We start from the raw sequence: 20,132 nt of genomic DNA, 5'->3' as shown, positions 1-20,132 counted from the left end.
GGTCCTCAGGTGCCAGAGCTTTCCCTGCGAAGCCTCATGGCCGTCCAGGGGTGAGCCACCTCCCTGAGCCTTTCAGTCACCCCAAACTAGGATGGGCCCCGTTTCCTAGCCCCTCGGAAACGCTCGCGTTCAGGCACCTGCTCAGGACTTGCCATTCGTGGCCAGGCTGGAGCAGGAAGACACTCATTTGGCTCCAGCCTAGGGCACAGTCCTCTGAGCGGCTGGGTCAGGCTGAGCTCTTGGGAGACTTGGCCAGGGGTAGGCAGGGAGACCTGTGGGCCACAGGCACGCCCTAGGGACGGGGGTCGACCTTGGACCCATGTGACAGTGGAATGGTCAGAGGACGAGGAGGCCATGTGGAGACCCTGGAGGAGGACACCTGGCTTTCATCCTTGCTCTGCCAGGATACTGTGTGACCCTGGGCCAGTCCCCCCCCCCCCCTGCCCCGGGCTTCTGTTTCCCCTTCAGCCAGTGAGCTGCTGGCGTCAGATGGCTGCCGGGTCCTGTCTTCCTGCTCTGACTTCTCGGGCTGTGACCCTGTTAGCCTGGAGCCGTGGCCAGGAGCAGGACTGCTGTCCCCCCTCCGTGCCCACCCCCACAACCGGCGGGTTCTGGACTGCGCACCTGGGGAGCACCTGAGGCTTTCTGACAATGGGATGCTTCGCCAAGTCTTGTGCAGACCCCCTTGGTGCATTTAGGGAACAGCCTGGGGACCACAGACACTCAGGTCAGAAGCGCCCCCTCCCCCAGGCTTCTTTTACCAGAGGACACGCACACCCAACAGCATCCCTGACAGAGGTCCCACCAGCACCTTCTAAGTGCCTTCATGACATGGAGCCGCCCGGCTCTCAGCACTCAGGGGACTTGGTCTGTCCCCTGGCACTGAGTCAGAGGGCCCGTGCAGAGTATCTGCCGTCGTGTCAGGGCTCAGTGGCAGGAGGTGGTGTTCCTGCAGCTTGTCAGGACAGGGACTGTGGACAGGGTCTCACTGGGTTCTTGACGACACGAAGCCTCTGAGAGGAGGCAGCTGGGTCTGCAGAAGCAGTAACTGTGGATTTATTGGCTACTTTGTCATTCGTGGTTCTGTGTCTTCCGGGTGTCAGGGGCTGGGAACCAGCCCAGCCAGAGCCTCCTCAGGAGCTGGGGGACCCAGGCCCCGGGCCTTTCCTCCTCACTCGCCACCTCAGAGGCCTCTAGAAAGTACAAACACGCATGCCTGTGGATCCCTTGCTGGGAGGACCTTTCCCCAGGGCCAGGGCGCCCTCTGATGCTGGGGGGACAGGCTCAGGAAAGGCTGGCCGTTCCCCCAGCCCCAGGGGAGTGGCTCCAAGTTCCCGGCTACCAGGAAGGAAGCAGGAGGCAGGGGAGACATTAGGGGGGATGCGGCATCTGGACACCGGGGCTTCTTCCCTGCCCTCCCCACCCAGGGCAGGAGGTCTGAGAGGAGCGATCTGTGACCTCTGCAGGGTCACTGCCATCAGGGAGGGAGGGAGTCCTGCGTCGGGGCGGGGCCTGCCATCTTACCAGAAGGGTATATTGCCATCTCCTTACGGACCTTTTTATTGTCCTGGGAAGAAAGAAAGGACACAGTGGTGGGATGAGACAGGTTCTGCCCTACACGAATGGGGAAACTAAGGCCTCCCTTCACAGGGAGTCAGGAGAGGCCGGGTTCAGACCCGCTCCGCTCACACCGGGAGCGCGGCCTCTCAGCTCCGCACGGCCCTTTGCGCCACTGGGACGGCGGTTCGGCCCAGTGGTCTTGGGGGTGCCCCATCCCCCCAGGACTGCCCTCTCCCTCACGGCCCCCACCCTGCCGGGCTCTGGGGCTTCTCAGTGGGGCCCACGCTGGGGCTGTTCCTTACCTCCCAGTCTGGGATCCCTGCCACCTCTTCCTCCTCAGCCTTCTCCCTCCTGGCGGGAATGGAGCTGGCTGCTTCCGCCTCTGGGGCCCTCCCCTCCCCCTCACGCTGAGCCAAGATGTCAGGATCCTCCTTCGCAGCATCATTCAGTCCTCCAGTTGCCTTGGGGGTCATGGCCTGCAGGGAGGGTCGGGAGGGTAGAGGGGGGCAGAAAGGCCCGCAGAATGCCTCCTCCCTCCCCGTTCTCTACACCCGGAGCGTGTGTACTTCTTTGCCTTTCCAAGGAAGTCCTTCCCTGCTCAGTGAGTGGTGAGTTTCCTGGGGGGCGGGGGGGGGGTGCCACTACCCCGGGGATTCCCCTGCCACGAGCTGGGGTGTCTCTGCGCCTCATGGAGCTCTGACAGGAGCCAGCCTCACTTACCTCGGAGGCTTGCTTCTTCCCACTCCTGACTCTGCGTCTCTACAGAGGAAAACAGAAGTGACTCACGGCTGCGAGGGGCTGGGAGTCCTTCCCTGCCTGGCCCATCCTCTCACTGAGCCTACCAAGGACGCCCGGGACAGCCACCCCGTTCCAGGGGAAGAGGGGTCCCCAGCCCTTACCTGAGTGGTCGCAGGGTAGCACTTATCCATCAGCCCCCACACTGGCCTTAAGGTCTCCCCTACGGGCTGCGTGACAAGGAGGGAGAGGGGGGAGGCAAGGCTGAGGTGACGTCTAAGTCCACGTCAGCTACACACTAATCCACTGTCGATGTCTGCATGCACAGACGCCTAAAAACTACCACAAAAATATGATATAATAATGGGAATGAAAAATCCAATCCAAGTGTAGAAGGTAAAGTTGGAAAAAAAAAATTTTTTTTTTTCCCCCAGAAAGAACAGAGAGGAGATCAGGAGCTCCCACAGCTAAATCACAGATCTTTCTGAGAGAGGGAACAGAGACCACAGACCGAGGTGGCAGGGGAGAGATACCCAATGAACACACCCCTTTTTTATCAAGACAATTTCCCAAAGGGGAGGGACAGGAGTTTCCAGAAGAGAAGGAATCACCAAGGACCTAGGACAAGGGATGATGGAGACCCACCCCCAGAGCCTTCCATCAATACATTTGAGAGCACTGAGGACAAGGAACCCCCAGACTTCCAGAAATACAAAGAAAAAAGTCTGTTTCAGGAATTCAACTTTCATCAGACTTTCCTTTGAAAGTCGTTGAAGCCAGGAGACAATGAGGATCTTCAAACCCTATGAGAAAAATACTTCTAGTCTAGAATTCTGTATCTATCCAAACTCTTGGTCGAATATGAATTAAGACTGTTACAGATATGTGAGATCTAAAGACGCCCCCCTCAGGAAGCAGGGGTTCTCCTAGAGGTTGGGTCCCACCCAAATGAAGGAGTGATGTGGGCTCCCCAACATGGGAGAAGTGGAGTGCTCCCCAGGCCCATGAGAAAGAGAGGTCCCGGGACAGCTGGGCGGTGAACATCGTGAAGGGTGTCCTGTCCATATGGAAACAGGAGGAGGGAGGGTTCCATGAGCTATGGTTCCACGAAAACCATCATATTGATAAAGCACCTAATTTTTCTAAATGTATTGCAAGGAGACTGATTTTTTGGCAGACAGCTTGGATAAGTTGTAGGTAGAAAACTAAAAAAGAGGCAGGACCAAAATCACACACGAAGAGCGGCCATGGTATACTATTCCTGGCTCCGCTAGGAATACTATTTTTCATAGTTTAAAAATGTAAACCCTCAATATTGGTCTAATAAAAATTCTGATATACACCCACTGGCATGGCTAAAAACCAATGGCAAGTGCTGGGGAGGATGTGGGACAACCGGAATCTCGCATTCGGGGCTGGTGTGAGCGCAGAACGGCAGCAACCGCTCTGGAAAAGTCCCGGTTTTCTTGCGGGACTAAACGCACACTTAACCACACGCCCCACTCCCGGGGCCCGGTGTTTACCGAAGCGGAAGGAGAACCGATGTCGACACAAAACTTGTAGCCAAATATTTAGTGCGGTTTTATTTGTCACTGTCCCAAACTAGAAACACCCAAATAACTCAAGCGGGGAGTGGACAAACTGCGGTCCATCCCCACGAAGGACGCCTGCGCCGCTGCAAGGCACAAACTACTGCTGCGCATGCGCCCAGAGAGGCCTCAGGCGCACCCAGCGCAGCGAGGGACCAGAAGCGCCGCCGCATCGGGGATGCCTCCACTTCCGGGACAATCTGGCCAAGGCAGCAGTATGGGAACGGAAAACTCTTCCCTGGGTCGGGGCGGGGGCAGTGGGGAAGGACTGGCTGCCCGTGAGTACGGAGGGACTGTCAGAAGGGATGGAACTGTTTCTGGTTTGGGTTGTGGTGCTGCTTACACAGCTGTGTATGCCTGTCAAAAAAGGGGCCACTGGGGCGCCTGGGTGGCCCAGTCGGTTAAGCCTCCAACTTTGGCTCGGGTCATGAGCTCACCGTTCGTGAGTTAGAGCACCGCACAGCTCGGAGCCCGGAGCCTGCTTTGTATTGTGTGTGTGTTTCTCTCTCTGCCCCTCCCCCACTTATGATCTCTCTCTCTCTCTCTCTCTCTCTCTCTCTCTCTCTCAACATAAACATTTAAAAAATTTAAAAAAAAGAAAAAGAAAAAAGAGCCCACTGCCGTGGTGGGGGGGCTTAAAAGCCAAAATGATATAAATACAGCAAAACAGCAATGTTACTTAAAGGATTTTAACAAGCGAAATTGTCATTACTCAAATTAAAAATTTTACACCCCCAGAACAAGGCTATAGCTGTCTACACTGGAAGGCTGGGGGAGGTGAAGTGCTGGAGGGGCAGTAAATGTGCAGTTGTTACAAGAGCTACATCCTCAGCTTCCACTGTAGGAATTCATTGGCTAATGTTTATTTTTATTTTTGAGAGAGAGAGAGAGAGAGAGCGAGTGGAGGAGGGGCAGAGAAAGAGGGACAGAGAGAATCCCAAGCAGGCTCTACACTGCCCCGACTTGGGGCTCCATCTCACAAATCACGAGATCACGGCCTGAGCCGAAATCAACAGTTGGAAGCTTAACCCTATGAGCTGCCAGGTGCCGTGACAATAAATTTTTAAATGGAAATTTGACCGGTTGCTTTAAGAATCAGCAACAACAGGGGCGCCTGGGTGGCGCAGTCGATTAAGCATCCGACTTCAGCCAGGTCACGATCTCGCGGTCCGGGAGTTCGAGCCCCACGTCAGGCTCTGGGCTGATGGCTCAGAGCCTGGAGCCTGCTTCCGATTCTGTGTCTCCCTCTCTCTCTGCCCCTCCCCCATTCATGCTCTGTCTCTCTCTGTCCCAAAAATAAATAAAAAACGTTGAAAAAAAATTTAAAAAAAGAATCAGCAACAACAAAGAAAGGAGGTGAAGTTGGATTCAGTGGTCTCCAAGGCACCTGCCAACATGGGCCTTCTTAGGGTCTCCCCACCTCTGAATGGTCACCCCCAGAAGGTGTAGAACATACTTCTCAGAGTTTCTGGGCCACGGATAACCTTGTTTCTATGGGATTCTCCTCTTCCCAACAGCGCTGTGCAGAAAAAGGAGGCCCCCAGAGATCAGGTATGTGGCTCTGTACTATCACTTGGGCGACCTGGATCTAGTCCCTCTGGGGGCCTGTTTCCCATCTGTGTAAAGTGTGAGCTGCTGGGTTGCCGTGAGGCTCAAATGACATAACAGATGGACAGCACGTAATCTAACACGTGGCCCTGGGTGAGCGTCCAGCATCCATTTGCGTTCTTCTGACCCAGGGCTGGGAGCAGGGGCTTCGGCCATAGGTTCTCGGATCTGGGACATGGGGGAGAGTATGCAACCCCAGGCAGGTGTCCTGCCCGCCACCACCTCATCCACCCATGGGCGCTGAACCACATTCCACGGCTACTCACATGAATGGGGGATCATCTGTTCCTTTTGGATGGTGGAGGCCACTGCCACAGAGGCCCGCAGTGACCAGCCAGCCAGCCCGTGGGGGGTGGGGCCTCTGTTTTAACACTTTGCCAGGAACACAGCAAATTTCTGCAGAGCCCTCGCATGCACACACATACACACACACGGTCAGTCAACAATTGAGATCAAGGAGCGTGACCCTTGTTCAGGCTACAGTGAGACCATCCCAGCCTCTAGGCCCCCGAGGTGCCTACCTGTGAGGATTCCCCAGCGATCTCATGGTCCGGGACTGGCTTCCCCACAGACTCCTGAAAATAGTAGTACACCACTCCTGAGGGCGGGTGGAGAAAGACCAGTTAAGACATTTAAAAGAGTGATGTAATCACTTTAAAATGTCAGTATTTACAATATACCAGAAACCATAGCCTTTTAAACTGAACTTATAATGAAAGATGGTAGGCAGCAAAATGTATGCAGGATGTATGATTTCTCAAAAGGTATGCAAGCAAAAATTGGAAGATCACTGCTGTGATTGTATGGGTTTTGGTTCCTGGATTTTCTGGGGAGCGTGGAGGCATGGGTTTTAGAAGCAAACGTGGGTTCAAATCCTAGCTTAACTACGAAGGGCAGAAAGAAGGGAAGGGAAGAAAGGGACAGAAGGGCAGCCTTGACTCTGAGCTGCACGGCCAGTCCCTGGGAGCTGGGCGGCCTTGGAGGGGCCCTCAGGAGCCCCGGTAGGCGGTCGGAGGTGGGGGCGGCCCTGAGGTGGGAGCCAGCTTCCCAGCTCCTGCCGTCACTCACTCCCAGGCTCCTACCTGCAAGAACGAAGACCTGTACTATGTACAGGGACTTGTAGAGCCTGGAAGGAAAGCAGAGTTGAGTGTAAGGCTGGGGTGTTGTCTCATGCCCTCGCTGGTGGGTGGGTAGCGGCTCTCCTCCCAACCCAAACCCCAGGACCGCATCCACCAGAGCGTGTCCGACACTGCGGGTGAATAAATCCTTCAGCCGTTAACAGGGCCCAGCCTGGGCTTTCTTCTGCCCCGCAGGCAAGGCTCGGTGCCTCTGCCAGCTTTGACAGCCAGCCTTGGAGCCTGGAGCACACTCCCTTCTCCTTTCCTCTTGTACTTGTTCCACGGGTCCACCTTGCCTTCCCAGCCAGAGAGCAAGGACCCAGCGTTGGCTGGGCATTCATCGTTGCTCATTCAGCGCTGGGTCAGCTCTTCTCCCTGAAGTCCTCCAAAGCTCCCCCTACTCTGGACAGATCCCACAATCCAGATCAGAAATAGTATCCCCGTGACTCACCCTCCTCTTCTGGGACCCCTCCCTTGGGAGAAGCAGAGCATCTTGATGCTGCCAGGACACTGGCTCCCAGTGTGTGTGTGTGTGTGTGTGTGTGTGCGCGCGCACGCACACAAGCATACACACACACACACACAGAGGCATGTCCCCCACGTGCCAGGACCAGGCCCTCCACCCCAACCCTGAGTCCCAGGGATACTGTAACAGTCAAGGAAAAGGGAAGAGAGAACCCTATTTTCCTGCCTCTTAGACCCGGGGGCGGGGGGGTCCCCCTTCCTGGTCATTGGAGGCCCTGGAACAGGGCCCGCTGAAACCTCACCTCTCTCTCTGGCAGCATAGTCCAAACACCATTTTCAGTCTACGAAGAAAAGATGGTCAGCAGTCAATGCATCACGCAGACCGGGGATCCCAGCGTTCCTTTACCTGGTGGCTTGTGGGGACTGCAGTGGGCCAGAGGCAGTGGGGGGAATGGCAAGGACATCTGCCCACAGGGCTCAGCCCGGGGATGGCCTGCAGGTCACAGCCGGAAGCCAAACTCAGGATGGCGTGGGCTAGCGATGAGAGCTTGGAAAACACTCAGGGATTCCTCCCAAGACCTCAGAGCCCCAAGCAAAAGCTGGTTTCAACACCCTCAGAGCTGGAAAGGCAGCTCCCAGAGAATCGGGATGGGAAAAGGGGGTTGGGAGAGGAGTAAGGAAAAAGGTATCGCTCTGTTGAACATTTGGTAAAAAATGACCCCAGATGTAGGTGGCTAATTATTTCAGAAATGCTGCATAACAGAAACTACTCAAAAGTATTGGTAGCTTTTAATCATTATTATTTACTAGTATAATTTAGGAGTCCTGGGGATATCCCTGGCCTCTTCAAAATACCCTCTCTGACTGAAATCCCACCATCGGTGGCCGATTCCATACGAACCACCACCACTGTGAAGTCAAGGTCTCCACTGTGAGCGGGACCCAGTGTGGCCTGGAGCCTCCGCTTCCCAGGGAGCTCCCTACTCTCACCAGGGACTATTTCGGAATCTCCCTTTAAACCTCTCTGGGCCCAGCCCCACTGTGTGCTCCACGCCATCGGGTCTTCTCACAGTCCGGGTGTTTGGGGTCCCCTCTCTTACTGGTATATTCAGCCTTTCCTTCTCTACTGGCTCCTAATCAGCATTTCACACATCACTCATGTGTTCCATTAAAAAAAGGCCTTCTCGAGGCGCCTGTGTGGCTCAGTCAGTTAAGCGTCTGACTTCAGCTCAGGTCGTGATCTCACAGTCCGTGAGTTCGAGCCCTGCGTCCGGCTCTGTGCTGACAGCTCAGAGCCTGGAGCCTGCTTCGGATTCTGTGTCTCCTCCTCTCTCTGGCCCTCCCCTGCTCATGCTCTGTCTCTCTCTGTGTCTCAAAAATAAATAAAAACATTAAAAAAAGAATTTTTGAAAAAGGCCTTCTCCCTTGAACCAGATCCCTTCCCAGCTACCTTTGTAATGGCGCCCTATCCTTCACACCAGCCCTCGGGCCGACTGCAGGGAGCGTCTTCACTCCTCCCCTCGGTCCACGGCTGCTTCAGCGTGGTCCTGTCCCCGCAAACCTCCAAAACCTCTCTGGCCAAGGTCACCAACAGCGCTGAGCCACCAAAGCCAGTGGGCCTTTTCCAGGCGTGGCTGACTTCACCTCTCCGCAGGTCACTACGGTGCCCCCCTTGTCCGGAGTCACCTTCTCTGAGAAAACTGCCGGCAACATGTTCGGCAGGAAGCTTTCTAGTCATTTCTAACTTGGCGTGAGCAAAGTTATCAGGCTTTCTCTGAGAGGCGGTTTGGGGGCGGAGAGGAGAGGAAATGAGTCCTGAGAGGGAGAGAAGGAGAAGGGGAAGGCCAGGCAGGAAGGGCTGCGGGGACGGTGAGCTGAGAGTCGCAAAGACAACTTCCACCTGCTCCGGCGCGTTACTGAGGGCCGCCCTTCGAGCCGCCTTACCACAGCGGCCCACCTTGATGGCGATTTGCAGAGTGCCCTTCGACCCTTTCAGTGTCCAGGCAGCCCACTCACCTCCCTCTGGCTCCAGGACCGAGCCCGTGAAGGGCACTGCAGCCCGGCTCAGTGTGGGGGGCCGGGGCGCGGCCCCTCCCTTTTGCAAGGAGAGTGGTGTCTGTGTGTGACATCACGTCCCAGGGGGCTTTATGACAGGACAGCCTCTCCACCTGTGGCCAGAACAGCTCGTCAGTTGCCTCAGGGCGCCTTTAAACCTCCTACAAAGGTCAGAGGCGGGACCTTTGGAGCTGTCTCTTCAGTTCCATTCAAGGCCACCACCAGCTGCCTGAGCCCCTACGATGTGTCAAGTTACGTGCCGAGTCCTGTAGGGACTCAAAGACACAAAGGTGTGTAAGGCTCAGTCTTGTCACGTAACCCAAGAGGATGTTTTCTGCATCAAAAACAGGAACACAGCCTAACCATTTCTGTCATCCATTCATCCATTCATTCAACCAGGGTCCGCTGAGCCTCCGTTTGGGGGCAGGAAAAACGTGGAGGGGATAGAAAGGCAAACAGGACATAGAGCCTGCCTTCGAGGAGCCTGACAACACCAAATAGACATATTCTGATTCAAGACAGTAACTTTTACCCTCCCCAAATTACTATGAATGTAACTAATGACAGAAGTATGGGTGAGTAAAACTGAGGAATGCTTAGGGGCACGTGGGTGGCTCAGCCCGTTAAGCATCTGACTCTCGATTTCGGCTCAGGTCATGATCTCACAATTCATGAGATCGAGCCCCATGTGGGGCTCTGTGCTCACAGCACGGAGCCTGCTAGGGATCCTGTCTCCCTCTTTCTCTCCCTCTCTCTGCCCCTCCCCCCCATAATAAATAAAACGTTTAAAAAAGACCCTGAGGAATAGTTTCATATATGCATGAAATATTTACCAAGATGACCACATTTGCAGCCATAAAACAAGCCTCACTAAATTTAAAAGATTAAAGTCACTTCTGGGGCGTGCCTGGCTGGCTCAGTCAGGAGAGCATCCAACTCCTGATCTCAGGGTTGTGAGTTCATGCTGCACATTGGGTGTGGGGCCTACTTAAAAAAAAAAAAAAAAAAAAAAAAGTATGTTCTTTGACCACAATGGAATTAAATTAGAAATCTGTAACAGAAAGATCCCTGGAAAATCTCCAAATATTTAGAAACTAAACACATGTTTAAATAACATATAAGTGAAATAAAAAATCTAAGAGAAAATTCAAATGTTTTTTGAACTGAATGAAAATGAAAAAAATATCAGAATGTGTGGAATGCAGTTAAAGTACTACCTAGAGAAAAACTCACAGCACTAAAAATATCTATATTAGAAAATAACAGGGGCACCTGGGTGGCTCTGTCAGTTAAGTGCTGGACTCTCAGTTTCGGCTCAGGTCATGATCTCCTGGTTCATGAGTTCAAGCCCCGCATAGGGCTCTGTGCTGACAGCTCAGAGCCAACTTGAGATTCTCTCTCTCCCATTCTCTGTGCCCCTCTTCTGCTCTCTCTCTCTCTCTCTCTCTCTCAAAATAAATACATAAAATTTTAAAGATTTTTAAAAAAGGAAATAACAAATGTGGGGTGCCTGGGTGGCTCAGCCAAATGTCCAACTTCAGTTCAGGTCATGATCTCATGGTTTGTGAATTCAAACCCCACATAGGGCTCTGTGCTGACAGTACAGAGCCTTCTTGGGATTCTCTATCTCTCCCTCTGTCTCTGCCCCTTCCATGCTCCATGTCTCTTAAAAATAAATAAACTTAAAAAAAAGAAAATAACAAATGTCTCAAATGAATTGCCTCAGTTTCTACTTTAAGAAACTGGAAACAGAAGAGCAAATAAAGCCCAAAGTAAGCCCAAGAATTGAAATAAAAAAGATTAAAGTGAAAATAATTGAAATAGAAAACAGAAAAACAATAGGAAAAAAACCAATAAAACCAAAAACTTGTTTTGTGAGAACAAAATGCATAATTCTATAGACAGACTAAACCAGGAAAAAAATAAGTAAGATATGAGTGTTTAATATCAAGAATGATAAAGGTGACAATGAAGCAGATTCTATAGATACCAAAATGATAATAAGGGAATATTATGAACATGTCATGCCAATAAATTGGACAACATAGAGGAAATAGACAAAATCTTTAAAAGGCACTAAATACCTCATCTCAGACAAGAAGAAATACAAACACTGAATAATACATCTATTGAAGACATTGAGGGCAGCATTATCTGATATCAAACCCAGACAAACCCAGACAAGAAAACTACAGAACAACATCCCTCATAAACATAGGTGTAAATATTATTAACAAATTATAACTTGGAACCAACAACATATGAAAAGTATAATACATAATACCAAAGGAGTTTAACCCTCAGGAATTCGAGGTTGGCTCAACCTTCAAAAAGCAATCAACATAATTCACCATTGTAACTAAATAAAAAAGAAAAATCATGTGATTATTTCAACAGGTGCATAAAAAACATGTGATAAAAATCAGCATCTGTTCCTGAAGAAAAACTTCCAGAAAACTAGGAGTAGTTGAGAACATCCTTGACTTGATGGAAGACATCTATGAAAAACTTAGTGCTAACAATACACTCAATGGAAAATACTGAACACTTTCCCCCTAAGTTCAGGAATAAGGCAAGGATGTCTGCCCTCATCATTTCTATACAATATTGTGCTGGAAGTTTTAGACAATGAACTCAATGAAAAAAGAGAAGTAATTGCCCCTTACACCATTTGTAAACCTACTCTACTCCTGAATGGTGCAATGATGTCAGTGAGAAAGCATACATCGAACATCCCTTACCATGCCTAATCTAGTCCAATAACCAACCTAACGTCTGCAAATCTGATTTATTACCACTTGCCAGTTGTTTTTCCTGAAGTCAAACTGTATACTTTGAGTAACAGATTTCTAGAGTCAGAGCCTCATTACTGCAATGATTCATCCCTTTATATAACTTATAATACTGTTTGTGTCCATTTCATAAAAGAGCTGTAACGTTTTCTCCATCAATTTCTGTAGCAAATTGCAAATGAGACCAAAGCCTTTCACTTGCAAATGTATAATGTTGCTTATTGATTAAACTAATGTTTTTCAAATTTGACAATCAGCGTTAGCCATTATAAAAGACGACCAATCCTTCCAATGAACTTCAAAGCTTAACATAAAAAGAAAGAAAACTGGAGAGACAGACAGAGATGTAAAAGGCGATCAGATTGGAAAAGAAGAAGTAAAACTATATTTTACAGACAACATGATTGTGTATAAAGTCCTATGGGATCATACAAAAAACTGCTATAGTTTAGCAAGGTTGAAGGATACTAGATCAATATGTAAAAATAAATTCTATTTGCAGTGAACATAAAACTGCTCTAAAAAATAAAGTGTATTTAAAAATCAATTACATTTCTATATAATAGCAACAACTGGGAATTGAAATATTTTTAATTATACCATTTATAATACCATCAAAAATATGAAATTTATAGGGGAAAATGTGGCAAAAGACGTACGCAAGATCTGTACAGTAAACACCACAAGGCACTGCTAAAAGAAGTTAAAAAAGACCTACATAAATGAAGAGATATACCACGGTCATGGATCAGAGGATTCAAGATTGTTAAGATGTCAATTCCACCCTCAAACTGATGTATAAATTCAGTGTAATTGTAATAAAAGTTCCAGAGAACTTTTTTTCGTTGTTAAAATCAATATGCTTTATCTAAGGTTCATAATGGAAATATGAAGGGCCTAAAATAGCCCAACAATTAAAAAAAAAAAAAAAGTTGTTTAGGAATCAAGACAATATGAAGTTGTTGATGTCAAGAGAGACAGGAGAGAATAGAATCCAGATAAAGGTCCGTACACTGTCGATTGATTTTAGACAAAGGTGCAAAGGTAATTCACTGGAGGAAAGAGTCTTTTCAATAAAAATGGTCCTAGAGAAACTGGATATTCATAAGGAAAAAAGAGGATTTTGATTCATATCTCACACCAAGTACAAAAAATAACTCAAAATTAATCATAGACCTAAATCTAAAACCTAAAACTATAAAATTTCTAGAGGAAAACATAGGAAAAAATCTTCGTGACTATAGATTAAGCAAAGATTTCTCAATATAACACCAAAATCATGATCCATAATAGAAAAAAACTGATATCCTGGACTTCATAAAAATCTAAATCTTCCCTTCTAAAGACACTATTAAGAGAATAGAAAGGTAAGCCGCAGACTCAGAGAACATATTTGCAAATTATATATCTAATAAAGAAATCTGTCTAGGATATATAAAGAACTCTCAAACTCAATAATAAGAAAACAAACAAGTGATTTTTAAAACGGGCAAAAGATTTAAATAGGTACTTCACCAAAGAAGATAGATAGATGGAAAATAAGCACATGAAAAGACTCTCAACATCACCGGTCACTAGGAAAGAAAATGCAAATTAAACCATAATAAGATATCACTGCACACCTACTAAAGACTCTCTCAAATTAAAAAGACTGACCATATAAAACATTGATGAAAAGTGGAGTAACTGAAACTCTCAACCACTGCTGATAGGAATATAAAATGATGCAACCACTTTTTGGAGTTTGGGAGTTTCTTTAAAAATAAAAACACATGGGGTGCCTGGGTGGCTCAGTCAGTTAAGCGCCCAACTTCAGCTCAGGTCATGATCTCAGGTTTGTGAGTTCGAGCCCCACATCTGGCTCTGTGCTGACAGCTTGGAGCCTGGAGCCTGCTTCGGATTCTGTGTCTCCCTCTCTCTCTGCCCCTAACCCACTTTCATCCTGTCTCTGTCTCTCTCAAAAATAAATAAACATTAAAAAAATAAATAAAAACACATGGGGCACCTGAGTGGCTCAGTCGATTAAGCTCCCAGCTTCGGCTCAGGTCATGATCTCACAGTTTGTGAGTTCGAGCCCCATGTCTGGCTCTGTGCTGACAGCTCAGAGCCTGGAGCCTGCTTTGGATTCTGTGTCTCTCTCTGCCCCTCCCCTGCTCGCTCCCTGTCTGTCTGTCTCTCTCAAAAATAAATAAACATTAAAAAAATTTTATAAAAAAACAAAAACATAGACCTACCCTGTTACCTAGCCATTCCCCTCTAGGTATTTACCCAAGAAAGAAAGCATATTCCGTACAAAGACATACACACAAATATTCATAAAAGCTTTATTTATAATAGCCCCAAAGTGGAAACAACCCAAATACCCATGAACAAATTGTGGCGGCACATCTGTATGACAGAATACACTCAGCAATAAAAGGAATGGGCTACTGATCCCCATAACAATAAGGACGAATCTCAAAATAATTTTGTTGAGTGAAAGAAGCCAAATAAAGACGAATACATACTGTATGATTCCATTTATATAAAATTTTGCAAAATGCAAGTAAGTTTTCACGACAGAAAGCACATCAGCGGTTGCCTGGGGATGGAGGTAGGAATAGGAAGAGATGGGATGGAGGGATTACAAAGGCACATGACGAAGCTTTTAGGGGTGACGGCTTCGCTCACTGTCTTAATTGTGGTGATGCTTTCACAAGTGCATATCAAAATATCAAACGGTAACACGTGCAGTTTGCTGTATGTCAACTACACATCGATAAAGTTGTTTTTAAAAAGAGTAAAGTTATATGAACGGTCCTATCTTCTCTTCCTCCAGACTTTAAACACTGCAAACATCCTTTAAACGTTTAAACAGGTACTCGCGTAATCTCCAAAAGAACCTACCTCAACTCCTAACAGAGCACACATAGGTATTTCTTTATAAGGATAAGAAACAGAAAAAAAAAAGGCCTGTGGAAAGAACTGGCGACCCAAAAGGAGGAATTCCGCAAGAGGATTCAGAGCAATCAATGGCCTCCTAAGCGACAGTTACCCCCCAAAATAGCAGAAAACTAGAAATGTCCTATTTTGTATTCTCAACAATATTCAAGAAGACATTGTATCTATGAAACTGTAAGCAGTAACAAAAACTTACCCTGATGCAGGCCAATAGTTAAATTTTATTATTATTTTATTTTTTGGAAGATTTTATTTTTTAGGTAATCTCCCCACCCAGCTTGGGGCTTGAACTCACAACCCCAGGATCAAGAGTGGCACGTTCCACCGCATGAGCCAGCCAGGGCCCACTAAGTTTTGAAATGTAACGGAGGGGCGCCTGGGTGGCTCAGCCGGTTAAGCGTCTGACTCTCGATCTCGGCTCAGGTCATGATCTTGCAGTTTGTGGGATTGAGCCCCGTGTCAGTGTGGAGCCAGCTTGGGATTCTCACTCTCTCCCTCTCTCTCTCTGCCCCTCCCCTGCTCATTCTCTCTCTCAAAATAAATAAATAAACTTTTAAAAAATGTAATGGAAACACTGACTAGCAGGTTGGATACTACAAAAACAAAACAAAACAAAACAAAACAAAACTGAATTAGCGCATTAAAAGAGGAGACCAAGAAATTCTCCCAGAACACAGAGGCAAAAGATAAAGAATGGACACATTTGAGAGAAAACAGATGGAGGACAAACCTAGAAGACCAAATAGTCATAAATAAGAACACCGGGGGGAAAGAGAGTTGAGGGAGAGGCAATGAAATAAAAACATTCCCTGAAGTAGAGGAAGCTTTGACTCTTAATCAGTCACATGCTTTCAGATTAACTTAATAAGGCAAAAATAACACTAAGCATATATATCTTGGTAAGATTTTTGAATTTTAAGGATAAAGAAAATATTAAGGGGGCACCTAGCTGGCTCAGTCAGTGGAGAAGGTGACTCTTTTTTTTTTTTTTTTTAATGTTGATTTATTTTTGAGAAAGAAAGAGACAGAGTGTGAGCAGGGGACGGGCAGAGAGAGAAGGAGACACAGAATCTCCAGGCTCCCAGCTGTCAGTACAGAGCCCAATGTGAGGCTCAAACCGTAAGATCATGACCTGAGCCAAAGTCAGACGCTTAAAGGACTGAGCCCCAGGAGCCCCTGGAGAATGTGACTCTTAATCTCAGGGTTGTGAGTTCAAGCCCCATGTTGGGTGTAGACACTACTTAAAATCTAAAGAAAGAAAGAAAGAAAGAGAGAGAGAGAGAAAGAGAGAGGAAGGGAGGGAGGAAGGAAGGAAGAAAGAAAGAGAAAGAAAGAATGAGAAAGAAGGAAAGAAAGAAAGAAAGCAAGCAAACATTAAGGCAGAGGGGAAAACCCCAGATTACCTAAAAAGAATAAAGAATCAGAATGCGTCAATTACCACTCGCAATACAGAACGTCAGAGAGTGGATGACGTTCTACAGAGTACTGAGAGAAAATGATTGATTGTGACCCAAGAATTCTATGCTGAGCCAAGCTGTCAGTGTCAGGACAACAGAAAGGTTCTCCGTGGCCACTGGGCCCAGACATCAGCCTGCCACCTGTGGACACTGCCTCTCTCCTGCCTCAAACCACAGAGGTGAAAGAGAGTAGACCTGAAAATAAATCCGTAATAGTGCAGGAAAACAGAGAGCGGGGCCCTGTTAAACTAGAAGCTATAAGGAACCCCTCAAGAATGGAAGGCAGGCAGAATGAGGTTGACAGAGGAAACCAAAGCACAGATTATAGGCAGGAGCATCACCGTGAAAGGTGGAAGGTCTCTGGGGGTCTCTGTTCATTAAAATGCTAGATCTCGGGAGCAGGACAGAACCCTATTAGGATAACTGCTCGGGGGATTCATGTGAAGCAGAAGGTTGATGGGCTTCCTCTCTCCTCACCTGCGGCAAAGACAAAAACATGGATTAATCACCAGGTGAGAGCAATGAATGTGAGAATTTTTTTTTAATGTTTATTTTTAAGAGGGAGGGGGAGGGGCAGAGGGAGAGGGAGACAGAGGATCCAAAGCAGCCTCCTCGCTGTTAGCACCGAGCTCCATGTGGGGCTTGAACTCACAGACCCTGAGATCATGACCTGAACCGAAGGCTGACACTTAACCCACTGAGCCACCCAGGTGCCCCAAATGTGAGAATTCTTGGCCAGAGAAGTGCTTTATGGCTGGTAACTAACACCCAGCAGGAATGGGGAGCCCCGGTGCCCCAAAGCCTAACCACAAGCATACCCTGATTAGCAGTGTGTTTTCATGACCCTACATAGACTAATAGCACTCCACAATAAATAAAAGCATTCAAAGAGAGTCTACCAAAGTATTTAAAAAGTATGTTTGGGGGCGCTTGGGTGGCTCAGTCGGTGAAGCGTCAGACTTTGGCTCAGGTCATGATCTCACGGTTCACAAGTTCGAGCCTCGCATCAGGCTCTGTGCTAACAGCACGGAGCCTGGGGCCTGCTTCGGATTCTGTGTCTCCTTCTCTCTCTCCCCCTCCTCCATGTGTACTCTGTCTCTTTGTCTCTCAAAAATAAATAAACATTAAAAAAATGCTTTAAAAAAAAGAGTATGTTGTAACCCAGGAGTAGAAGAGATCTTCTTACAAGTAAATTTATACTATATAAATATTCAAATCTCTATATGACAAAGCCATCAACAAAACTGAAAACAAACAAGAAATGGAGGTTTGCAGTATATGTGACAAAGATGAATAGAGAGACTACAAAAGGCATTCCTACAAATCAATAGGACGATGAAATAGAAAAATGGGCAAAGAAGACGAAGAAATGTAAGTGGCCACATAAAAAGCTCAATTTCATTAGTAATCATGAAAATTAAAACAAAGAGCTGTTGGGGTGTCTGGGTGGCTCAGTTGGTTGAGCGGCCACCTTCAGCTCAGGTCACGATCTCGTGGTCTATGGGTTCGAGCCCCACGTTGGGCTCCACGCTGACAGCTCAGAGTCCGGAGCCTGCTTTGAATTCTCTGCCTCCCTCTCTCTCTCTCTCTCTGCCCCTCTCTCGACCACGCATTGTCTCTAGCTCAGAAATAAATAAACATTAAAAAAAATTTTAAACAAACAACAAAAAAAGAGCTATTATTTTCTCCCCTTAAATTGGCAAAACTGTAAAACTGACAATGTTAAATGCTCAAGTGGGTACAAGGAACCCAGTACTTTCAATCACTGATGAGAGCAAAATTGGGCAACATCTATTCAAAACACACATACCTTTTGCCTCAGCAATTCTATTTCTAGTTATCTAGTACAGAGAAATACCCACTCGGGCAGGCATAAATGAGGCATGAACGAGGATGTACTTTGTTTTTAAAGATTCTTTTTTTTTATGTGCGGGGGAGGGGCAGAGAGAGGGAGAGAGGGAGAGGGAGAGAGAGAGAGAGAGAGAGAGAGAGAGAGAGCATCCCAAGCAGGATCTATGCTCTATGCAGAGCCTGACGGGGGCGTCCATCCCTTGACCCGGGGAACATGACCTGAGCCGAAATCAGGAGTCAGATGCTCAACCAACAGAGCCACCCAGCCACCCCGTATGTATTTTTTTTTAATGTTTATTTATTTTTGAAGGAGAGAAAGATAGAGTGTGATCAGGGAAGCGACAGAGAGAGAGGGAGACACAGAATCCGAAGCAGGCTCCAGGCTCTGAGCTTCAGCACAGAGCCCAATGCGGGGCTTGAACTCACAGGCTGCGAGATCATGACCTAAGCCCAAGTTGGACGTTTAACTGACTGAGCCACCCAGGCGTCCCGTATGTCTCTTGTTTTTTTGTTTGTTTTGTTTTTCTTGTTTGTTTCTTTGTTTTAATGTTTATTTATTTTGGACAGAGAGAGAGAGAGAGAGAGAGAGACAGAGCATGAGTGGGGGAGGGGCAGAGAGAGCGAGGGAGACACATAATCCAAAGCAGGCTCCAGGCTCCAAGATATCAGCATAGAGCCCGACGCGGGGCTTGAACTCATAGACCACGAGATCATGACCTGAGCCGAAGTCAGAAGCTCAACCAACTGAGCTGCTCAGGTGCCCCTGTCTCTTGTTTTTAATAGCACAGAGTTGGAAATCACCTCGGCCTATGAATAGGTGAACAACTGACATACGAAATATGCTATATCCACATTACAACTTCTTTCCAGAACTAAAATGAATCAGATCTAGATGAACTGAGAGAATGATCTTGGAGAAAAAAGGGAGATGCAAAACAGCAGGTATGATAGAAGTTAGGTACGGACACCCTCCCCCCAAATTTCAGCCCACAAATTCAAATGTGCAAGAAATGATAAAATAGCACACTTCTTTCTTGTTACATAAACATTTTAAACTCCAAGCTCTCAGGGATCCTCTGTCTCCCTCTCTCTCTGCCCCTCCCCTGCTCACACGCATGCACGTGCTCTCTCTCTCAAAAATAAATATTAAAAACAAAACAAAACAAAAAAAAAACAAAGGGGCGCCTGGGTGGCTCAGTCGGTTAAGCATCTGACTTCAGCTCAGGTCATGATCTCACACTCCGTGAGTTCGAGCCCCGCGTCGGGCTCTGCGCTGACCGCTCAGAGCCTGGAGCCTGTTTCGGATTCTGTGTCTCCCTCTCTCTCTGCCCCTCCCCCATTCATGCTCTGTCTCTCTCTGTCTCAAAAATAAATAAACGTTAAAAAAAAATTAAAAACAAAAACCAAAACTCCAAGCCCTCAAGTTTGTGGGAAATGAACCCTAAGTAATTCTTGAGGCATTGCTGCCCCTCACCCTCAACCCAGAATTTTACCCAGATTTTGGGCAGTGCCGCGGCTTGTGAGGGCAAGGACTGTGTCTCCGTCTTCTCCAGGTCCTCTGTATTTGGCTCAATGACCAGCAGAGAACGCCACTCAGGAAATGTCTGGAAAATGCATGCGATGGTCACACAGAGGATAAGTGGCCGGGCCCGAGATCCAGACTCCTGTCCATTACTCTCTGCTGTGCAACATATGCAGCCCCGCGGGGCCCTGTGCTGGGCTGTACCACACTTGGTGATCTCCCCCTTCCTACTGAATATTGTCAAGGGAGACCTAGTGGAGAGTCAGGACTTTCACCTTTGATCACGGGTAAAAAGAAACCTCCCTCTCATGGTGTCTGTGGAAGCCACAAGGGGAGGAGCAGTCATGAGGCACTCCCACCCTTACCAGCCAGACAGCAGGGAGGTATGAGAGGAAGACTTGTAGGGAGCCGGAACTCCCACTCCTGCTAATTACCCTGAG

General features: G+C 47.8%; 1 protein-coding gene across 2 annotated transcripts; it reads right to left on the bottom strand.

Moving 5' to 3' along the window:
- Nucleotides 1–1,028: 1,028 nt before the first annotated feature.
- On the bottom strand, nucleotides 1,029–19,920 carry LOC105260774. Of its 2 annotated transcripts, none has more exons than XM_045062466.1 (9): nucleotides 19,664–19,920; nucleotides 7,378–7,416; nucleotides 6,575–6,618; nucleotides 6,014–6,090; nucleotides 2,460–2,525; nucleotides 2,281–2,319; nucleotides 1,863–2,036; nucleotides 1,525–1,567; nucleotides 1,029–1,193 (listed from the first exon to the last, which is right to left on the bottom strand). In XM_045062466.1, the coding sequence occupies exons 2-9, from the start codon at nucleotides 7,407–7,409 to the stop codon at nucleotides 1,072–1,074; spliced, it is 597 nt and encodes a 198-aa protein (XP_044918401.1). In that variant the 5' UTR covers nucleotides 7,410–7,416; nucleotides 19,664–19,920; the 3' UTR covers nucleotides 1,029–1,071. The 2 variants fall into 2 exon arrangements, with proteins under 2 accessions (XP_044918401.1, XP_044918399.1); XM_045062464.1 differs by lacking the exon at nucleotides 19,664–19,920 and adding an exon at nucleotides 9,092–9,204.
- Nucleotides 19,921–20,132: the final 212 nt, after the last annotated feature.

Source organism: Felis catus, chromosome B4 (assembly GCF_018350175.1).
Source record: "Felis catus isolate Fca126 chromosome B4, F.catus_Fca126_mat1.0, whole genome shotgun sequence".
Taxonomy (NCBI): Eukaryota; Metazoa; Chordata; class Mammalia; order Carnivora; family Felidae; genus Felis; species Felis catus.
The sequence above is the reverse complement of the archived record's forward strand: the minus strand, read 5'-3'. Positions and strand labels throughout refer to the sequence as shown.

Bases quoted from the DNA above. Each gene is read 5' to 3' on its own strand.
- LOC105260774 (XM_045062464.1), bottom strand. From the start codon at position 9,204: ATGTCACACACAGACACCACTCTCCTTGCAAAAGGGAGGGGCCGCGCC. The intron at 7,417-9,091 runs GTGAGTGGGCTG...TTTTCTTCGTAG, and splicing joins GGTCCTGGAGCCAGAGGGAG to ACTGAAAATGGTGTTTGGAC. The intron at 1,194-1,524 runs GTAAGATGGCAG...TGTACTTTCTAG, and splicing joins GATGGCAATATACCCTTCTG to AGGCCTCTGAGGTGGCGAGT.